Genomic DNA, 9580 nt, shown 5'->3' with positions numbered 1-9580 from the left:
TTATTTAGCCCGCAAGATAATTTCCAATGTTTATTACAGTTGTCCCACATACACTAGTAGTAACATGACCTAAACACAGACTTTGGATTAACACAGGACATTTTTCGGTGTTAATTCAACACTTAAAGATTCAATTCAAAGTCCAAGTGATGTCAAATCAACTCTCTAAGTGTTAAATGAGCACTGCAGAATTTACTGTGCAGGTGAGCCCAGGCCAGTGTAGCATCTCCCAGTCATTGTAATATTGTATGTGCATGTAAATTTCAACTACCTAGACCTATCTGATGGAAATGAGTTGAGTGTTTGGGAAATCAACCTGTGACACACACCGTTTTAGTACATTCTTTAAAAATAAAATATTGAGTTCAGCACACAACTTCATTCCAGACTTTGATTTCGAACCTCTGTGAGTTTGAGTCGGGGCCACTAAGTGCAGAGGCTATGTTATAACCTTACTGTCACCAAAATAGTAATGATCAAGTATTAATCGGTTACTTAAGACTCTATGCGCTGTCATTGCAGTGTTGTTATGATGTAAGAGAGAAAGTTCACCCAGGCACTCCAAACCTTTAATAGGCCTAATACTAGGCTAGGTTTACATTAAAAAAGCCAACATGTTTTGACCTCACACACAGGTCTTCATCAGGGCTAAGATAGGGCACCTTGTTTGGAGTGCCTGGATTAAGTTTTCGCTCTTGAATAAACTGATATTGGATATTCAAGACCAGCCAACAAAGTAAAAACATGCTGATGACTGCTCAAACTTCCAGCTACCTGTGTGCTTTTGTTGTTATGATGTACTTGAGTGTTATCAGCAAAGAGTGAATAGGCCCGTTGATGGGCCCATCTGCAGTAAGAAGCTAAGGTGCATAATTATTTTCACTTTCCATTTTACTTTTATTTAGAGAATGAGAATGTTGATACATAGTGTGCCTTTAAGTAGCCTACTCACGGGTCTTTTTTCTCTGCCTCCTTCTTTTTCTTCTCCTCTTCCTCCTTCTTCTTTTTCTCTTCCTCCTCTTTCTTCTTCTTTTCTTCCTCCTCTCTCTGCTTCTCTTTCTTTTTGGATTTCTTTTCCTTTTTTCTGAAATGAAAGAAGAGTGTTTTCCATATTATGGACAAGACAACTTTTAATCAACTTTATAAAAAATAATAATAAGACATTGATTGTAACAGTTAACATTACAGGTTACATTACAGTTACATTAGGTTGATATATTTTTTAATAAAGTGTAAAATTATACTAATTTACACGTATTTTTAATTACTCGTAACCATCAGGGGGGAAAAAATGTGTTTTACAGTATTGTGGTATAAGACTGCCCTCTGGTGGATAACATAAACAACACGAGACTTACTCTTTCTTTTCTGTCTTTTCTTTCTTTTCTTTCTTCTTCTTCTTTTTCTCCTTCTCCTCCCTAAACAGAAAAAAAACGTTAAAGAGATATAATGAATGTATGTAAATCACATGTGCTGGAAAGGCAGAATTGCATGATCACATTTCCTCACTTGCTGCCCTTGCAGAATGTTAGTGCAAGCAGAGAGAGTAGAGAGAGAGAGGTTCCATTGGCCCATTGTTTCCGGGTTCTATTATTGCAAGGGGGGGGGGAGAAATCCCCTTTTAGGCAGACCTAAGGACTGTTCTATTCAATGCTAGGAGTATTATGACACGGGCAGACCGGAACCTGGTCATTTTAGGTGCCCATAGCAACCTATTATGTTGGCATATCTCTATACTTAAAGAATCTCTGGTGCAAGGCTGGAGACATGCTTGCTGTGAGTCTGTAAAGGTGCATCGTGTAATATTTTTTAGCAGATAATTATTCTTTCCAGAATTTATACTGCCCATACACAAATGTTACCTTTTTCAGGAATACCACCATCTAATTTTAAGTATTCATTTTGACTGGGATAAATCACACTTTTCATACATGAAAAAGTGGATATTCTCCATGTCCGCCTTGTCCGAATGATGGCAATAGACATCTCAGTTTCAATGAGCAGCCTAGTTGCAATACCTACACAGCAGAGTGGACATACTTACTCGTACTTCAATACAATCAGAGCACAACGCACGATACTGGAGGTGTGGGCAGATGTAGGGGGCAGATGGCCAAAGGGGCTCTCATTAATAGGCCTATTTCCCATTATTGTTGGACTCTACCTCGAAAAAGATCAGCACTGGCAATCTGGCAATATGGTACCGTGCACGCATCTGCTTACATTGTGTCTTATTATTTATTACTTCATCACTTTACTGGTATTGGACTGTCTTGCACTTGATGCCAGTCTGTAAATGTCAGTCCTGTGCTTGTCTATGTCCTTCATGGTATAGAGAGAAAACATAATTTCAATTTCCTTGTATGACCCGTGCATATGAAGAAACTGACAATAAAGGCTGACTTGACTTGACTTGACTTGGTCTACACTCAAAATTGAAAAAAAAAATGCAGGGTGCGAAAAGAGTTCGTCGTGTACACATATCGTGCAGCAAACATCCCCCAGGCCTATATGGGTGTAGGTCAATCCTTATCCTTTTCGGTGGCCTCTGGCATTGCGGGATAAGGCATACTTCAACTTCATCAAGGAGCAAAGTTGCAAAAAAACATTACTCAAAGATCGATCTCTCTTTTTCAATCGGGATGTTGAATTTGGAAAAGCCCCTCAAAATGTTGCTCCACTTTTCTGCCCTTCAAAAGCAAAGTGAAGTACTCCGACATTGAAACTGAGAAAAATGCCTTCGTAGTCTTGGTATTAGGCTGGATATTGTAGTTACTGCAAATTTGACACAGCAATATCTCTAAGACGGGACATATTTGGATCATAAAGGAGAAGTTACGAAGACCATTTTCAGTCTAAACTCAATTTTGAGAAAATATGTAGTTACTACACTTTGCCTTTGTAGGGCAGTATTGATTTCTCTGTGGAGGTGGGGCAACACACAGGCCAGAGGCCAAAGGAAAGGATGCAGGGCTGGCCGGGACCACAAACCGGACCAGGCATTTTTGGCGACAACTAGCCCCTCACCCCCAAACCTACATAGGCCTACTAGAATAATGATGGGCTCAGTCCAGTGTATATTAAGGATTCCCACATGGGGCGCCCCATCGAAATAGTGGTCCCTAAGGAAAAATATGAAGCAAACAAATAAACAAAATAAGAAAACCACTGGCCCCTGTTGACTGACGGCCCACCTGGAAAATGCCGGATGCTGTATGCCAGATTACCAGTCCAGTCCTGAAAGGATGGGAGGTAGGAGGTTTGACTTACACACCACTGCATGTCTTCTCGTCTAGTACGGCAGGGCAAATCAATTCCCATAGTTTCACATATTTCACATTTGAGTTATTCAAAATTTTCACTGAGTGCAAGCTTCCGACCTCCTGATTTTGAAAGGCGCATTCCCTCTCTTTGATACATATTTCACATTTGAGACACTACAAAGCCTTTTTCAGGCCCTGCCGTGGCCAACCGGTAGGGCACTCGTCTACCATGTGGCTGACCCGGGTTCGATTCTCGGCCCGGGTCCTTTGCCGACCCCTCCCCATTCGCTTCCTGTCCACCTCTCACACTGCCCTGTCAAATTATTATTTTAAAAAAATAAAATAACGCCTTTTTCAGACCAACAGAGAACGGTGCCGCACGCTGGTTCCCACGCCTTATCTTGAACTGGCTGCAGGACTAGACTGGCAATCTGGAATACAGGCCATTTTCCCGGTGGGCCGGCAGTCATTCTAGAGACCAGCCCTCGATACGTAATATAGACAGTGGACTGAGCTAGGCATAATGCCGTGGACAAGCAGGGGGCTCTTATGTGTGTCTGGTCTGTAACAAAATTGCCCAGGCTGTTTTTCAATCCCAGACCAGCCCTGACTGGCTGACATGTTCTCACAGAAAATTTACATATTCGGGAAGTGAAAATGATGGAGCCAATTTAGAATGGGCATTGTGCTGTCAGGTTGTGTGTGTGTGTGCGTGTGCGTGTGTGTGTGTGCGTGTGTGTGTGCGCGTGTGCGTGTGTGCGTGTGCGCGTGCGCGTGCGCGTGCGCGTGCGCGTGCGCGTGTGCGTGTGCGTGTGCGTGTGCGTGTGCGTGTGTGTGTGTGTGCTTACTTACTCTTCATTGTTGTTGCTGTAATTAACATTGAAGAGTGCTGCTGGGGCGGGCACTAGTGGACCTCTGAAAGCAGAAAACAAAATTGACTATCTTCTTAACTAGTAATTCATGACAATTCAATAATCACAATTCATACGTCAGTTATGAATGGTCATTGGGGGGCACTAGCACGCTGTATCATTTATATCATGTATCAAGATTGCCCATGTGGACCCTGGTTCGAATCCGGCCTGAGGCATGTGTCAACCCTTCCCCATCTCTCTCTCCCATGAGCTTACCGTCTCCAAAATTAAATTCCCCCAAAATATTTTTTTCAATAAATAAACAATCATTTTATTGGTTACTGTACTAGTTTGTTGCTGCCAATGCAAGAAAGAAAACAGTGTAAACAAAATCATTTATGATACTGAATGAGGAGAAATGGAAAGTACATCACCCCCAAAACACAAAAAGATGTGGATATTTGATATGATACTGTAATTGTAAAATAAATTATTAGGAAAGTTATTGTAGGCCATTGGTCCAGGCCAGGTGTCCATTACATTACTCTTAGCTGACACTTTTATCAAAAGTGACTTACAGATATCACAGGGTTTTGGTTGCAGTCCTTGGAGCAATGTGGGCTTAGGGTCCTTGCTCAAGGGCACTTCAGCCATGGATGGAGTTATAGGGAGAGGTAAGGGTGGGATTTGAACCAACAACCCTCTGAGTTTAAGACCACCTCCTTAACCATTAGGCCACGGCTGCCACACAGCCATATCCAGACAAATCTCCAATCATCAAATTCCTCAAAGGTGCACAAAAGGTGCGTCAAGATATCAAGATGGTCATTTGTCTGCTTGTAACAGCTTTTTGGGGGGTGGACACTGATTGTTTAGGGTTAGGGATAGGTTTTATTTCAGGCACAAACATTCTCTGGTGATCATCAACACACCCAGTCCATTATTCAAATATATGTATCGATGGCACACAGTCCACCCTTCTGCAACCATCAACCCAAGCAAGTAAGCAATAAAATCCTTGACGATGTTGCCAGGGCCGCTGACAGCTTTGGCTGGACCCAGTGTAACGGGTTATCTGAAAGGGTGCCCTCACCCAGTACACAGAATGTAATGAGACACCCAGGGTCGGATTAATGCCCAGGCTAGATATGGCTGCAGCCTTGGGCCCCCCACCTGCCAGGGGGCCCCTGATTGGCCAAAAGTGAAAAATGGCAAAATTGTGACAAGATGCAATGCTGGAAAATGAATCTGTCGTATTGAGTACAGTTAGTAGACAAGTTATCTTAATTACTACCTCGTAATTATGACACTATCTATGAAAATCTGTCTTGAAATTTGCCTTTCATGGGGCCCCAAAGTAACCTGTAGCCTAGGGGCCCCAGGCCATCTTAATCTGGCCCTGGAGACATCCCCCCACCCCCCTATTCTGCTTCCCTGGATGTTGCCATCTTTTAATTTGGGGAGAGGGCCAGCTGCCTGGACAGCCCATAATACTCACGAGAGCCGCTGTGTCTCCACGGGAACCCCTCGCCCCTCCTGCCCCTCCTCCTCCTCCTCTATCCGCTCCAGGTCAGTGCCGGGAGGAGGCGGGGTTAGAGCCGTGTCCTGCGGCGCCACCCTAGAGGACATGGCTGCTGATTGGCCGGGGCTGCCTGGGCTGCCTGTCAATCAAATTAACCTCCGAGGTATTAGAGAAATGAGGGCAATTGCATTACCCCCGAAGCTCACATCTCCTATAACACCCTGCTGACCTTCCATCCAATAACACATATCATTTCAATGCATTATTTTAAGTTAAATCTTTGTCTGTAAAACTCACACACCAGGATATTTTTGTAGAATAATTATCACTCATCTTTTATACTGTACAACTCACAAAAAAATTAAATGAATAATCAGAATTATATGTTTGACATACTGCTGTGACAATAAAGCATAACATTGATTTCAAGATGTTGTTACAGGGCTGGAATATTTCAGAGTTTCAGAGCTTGGGCTTTGTGCTAATAGTTACACTAGTTACAATACCACCTGTGGAGTCTATTAGATTTTTAACAAACAAACAAAAATACACAAACACCTTGAAAAGCAATGTTAAATAATTTAGCATACAAATAAGTAACCAAATAAATAAACAAATAAATAAAACGTCCCATACAATATACTGCAAACTTTTTGGATGCTAATCACCGAGAGTGTTACTACTCACCACCAGCTAATCCAAGTCCATAGACTGCATGCACTGCAACATATCCACTCGCGTCCTCAATATGTATCCGTCACGGCATTTTATATACTGTATTACATGTTCTTTTACACCTGCAACCCAACACACAGGTGAGGCTTTTCCCTCCAAAAATGATAAATCCACAGGAAGTGAGATTAATATTCCGGCATATTCCGAAGGGCCACCAGGAAAGCGTTAGGGACACTGAGGTAGACAGGAAGGAGGGAGATGACGAACGCCCCTGTCACACCTACGCACACACACACGCACACACACACGCACGCACACAGACAGCCCAACCCAACTCATATGGAGACACACCAATCCAGCTCTCCCTCTCTCACACACACACACACACACACACACACACACACACACACACACACACACACACACACACGCACACGCACACGCACACACACACACACACACACACACACACACACTAGCCCAACCCACAAAGACAGACAAGCACACACATACAGCTGATGAATATGGATGAGATTTGCCACTGCTCTGAGCAATGTCCTTTGGGAGAGCTCGGTGGGTGTCTCCATTTCTTAACTCCTCACCGTGTCCCTAGAGACATCGAGATCACGAAGGCAGAAGATGCTTCACAACTTTCTCCTCACACTATGTTCACAACAGAGGTGTCAAAAGTAAAAGTAGAAGTAAAAAAAAACGTCACAGTTTCCTTCCAAAACAGGTGACTTCACAGTAACTGGTCTATATGCACTGTACACATCATCTGATTTTGAACTGGTTGGATCAAATTTGTGGCAGTTTTTTTTTTTTAGGTTTCTTTTTTCAGTAACAACAACAATCTAACTCAGAAGATACAGTGGAATAACTGTTGTAACAACGCCGTAATATCATATACTGGTGTTATACACACCACGAATTTACTTTTACGGTAACTTTTGACACCTCTGGTTCCCAACTTTCTCCTCACACTTTGTCTTGCACACTCAGCGCCGGTCACGAAGCAAACTCACACACAAGTCAATGCGTGCGACCTGGGTTTATCACCATCCATGCACATACACAGAGGCGATCCTAGGGTAAGTTGGGGACCCAAGCCAAAATTCTAAATATTGAACATTCACAACAAATTGCCACTATTGTAATTTAAATTCTTAGGTGTTTTTCCACCATCTACAGGCTTGGGGGCCCCAAGCGGCTGCCTGCCTAGCCTGGTGACAAGATGCGCCTCTGCACAGTGGTGAGGGGGAGCTGTGTGATGTGTATGTGACTACTACAAGTGGTGCAACCTGAAAGGTTGAAGGAATGAAAATGGTTGATGGCTTTGAATTGATGAGTGTTGAATTACGACACCAAGGAGCTGGTATGAGTCAAATTTTATATCATGGACTTTCTTCATTTCTCTCTTTCTCTCACTGTCTAACTCACTTTTTCCTCTGTTTTGTTTTCTCTTCTTTCTCCACCTTTCTCAAACTTTCTCTCTCTCTTTCTCTCTCTCTCTCTCTCCCTCCCTCCTTCTCCCTCTCACGCGAGTCAGAGAGAGAGTGTGTGTGTGTGTGTGTGTGTACGCGTGTGTGTGTGCGTTTATGAGTGTGTGTGTGTGTGTGTGTGTGTGTGTGTGTGTGTGTGTGTGTGTGTGTGTGTGTGTGTGTGTGTGTGTGTGTGTGTGTGTGCGTGCGTGCGTGCGTGCGTGTGTGTGCGCGTGTTTGTGTTCCCTCTCCTAGAGGTTATAGAGGGTAAGTGTGGATTATGCCCTTCTCTTGCCCCGTCAGCTCTATGTCTGTCTAATACACCCAAACCCTAAGCCTATTACCCACACACCCCTGCAGTTTAAACCAATACCACAGAGGCAGTAGACACACACATACACACACATGTACACGCACGCACCCACTCATTAGTAGACTGACTGAAGCATTGAGAAAAACATACAGGTGATTTACCACAAGATGTATTTGCTGTTCAAATAATAATCAAAAGTTGCCATTCTGATTATGTGTCATTGGCACTCTTTTTTGTGTGTTTTTTAGATTGGACAGCCTGTTATCACACATTATAGCACAATTATACACAATTGTCATTCATAGATACATGTATTAATAATAATAATAACAATAGGCTAAGAATAATAATAATAATTATTATTATTGTTGTTGTTGTTGTTGTTGTTGGCATTATTATTATTGTTGTTGTTGTTGTTGTTGTTGTTGAGTGCAGTAGTACCATACATCATGGTCTCAAAACACTTATAAAACAAAAAATAAAGTAAATAAAATAAAATAATAATAATATAATTATAAAAAAATAGCAAAAGAAAATAATGAGGGAAATAAACCTGAAGGGGAAGTTAATCAAAAAGTAAGGCTAAATAAAGTGAGATTAGTAATGAAAGATAATAAATAATAATTTGTTATTAATGTTCACCAATAAAATGAAATGAAAAAAAAGTTCATTTGAAATGGAAAAAAAGTTACTTTAGGCTACTTGGAATACAATTAGGCATGAGATGGTGGAAGCTAGAACCTAGAAAATCTTTGGCTGAATCTAAAATGGCGACCTTGTGCACTTCGGGCACTATGTTTCAGTGCGTAACTAATACGGCATACGCACTGAAACATGAACACTTAAGTGCACAAGTGCACCATTTGAGATTCAGCGTTTGATAAAAAAAAGAAATTCTCTGCTTGTTTGATGAACAGTTGCTTGGATACAGCAGGCAGCAAAAGGCAGAATGCTTCCGCCGATGTCACAAAGGTTGACATCACAGACAGAACACAGAACACAATGCAACATTCCAGAGAATCTAAATGTAAGATCTTTCTCCAACAGTCATGTTTTTTCTGTGTCTGTGACCCTTGATGGTGACTGCTGGTTGAAGTAGGCCTAACAAAGCAGAAAACAAAGATGGGTGCTTGCGTACGCCGGTTGCAGCGGGACTCAAGCGAAGACGACTACAGGGCGTCGGACTTGCCGGAGGCTGGTGACTTTGAACGCTGGTGGCAGCAAAGACGCAATGTGACTGAAACGGGGATGGAGACGGACAGGGACCGGAGGCTGAGGCAGAAGACCGAGAGGCTGCTAGAGCTGAAGAGGCAGCTGGAGCAGCTCGGGGTGTCCATAGACTCGGACAGGGACCCCCGCGGCCACCGCAGCCTCAGGAGAATGAAGAAGGCCTACAGGTAACCAGTGTTGGGCAAGATACTCAAAAACTGTAATGCATTACTGATTACATGTTACTGTCACACAGCTCATTG

The 9580-nt window shown here is 42.7% G+C and overlaps 1 protein-coding gene across 1 annotated transcript in view; it reads right to left on the bottom strand.

Moving 5' to 3' along the window:
• Window positions 1-5875, bottom strand: part of cnga1b (cyclic nucleotide gated channel subunit alpha 1b) — a 20128-nt gene extending 14253 nt beyond the window's left edge. Inside the window, exons 1-6 of the mRNA XM_063186852.1 lie at window positions 5869-5875; window positions 5616-5778; window positions 3228-3237; window positions 1510-1583; window positions 1359-1418; window positions 953-1084 (exon numbers count right to left, since the gene is read on the bottom strand). Coding sequence (XP_063042922.1) covers window positions 953-1084; window positions 1359-1418; window positions 1510-1583; window positions 3228-3237; window positions 5616-5778; window positions 5869-5875 — 446 coding nt within the window. The remainder of the gene's footprint in view (window positions 1-952; window positions 1085-1358; window positions 1419-1509; window positions 1584-3227; window positions 3238-5615; window positions 5779-5868) is intronic.
• Window positions 5876-9580: the final 3705 nt, after the last annotated feature.

Source organism: Engraulis encrasicolus, chromosome 21, assembly GCF_034702125.1.
Source record: "Engraulis encrasicolus isolate BLACKSEA-1 chromosome 21, IST_EnEncr_1.0, whole genome shotgun sequence".
In the NCBI taxonomy this organism is placed as follows: domain Eukaryota; kingdom Metazoa; phylum Chordata; class Actinopteri; order Clupeiformes; family Engraulidae; genus Engraulis; species Engraulis encrasicolus.
This window is presented reverse-complemented; position numbering and strand designations above follow the sequence as displayed.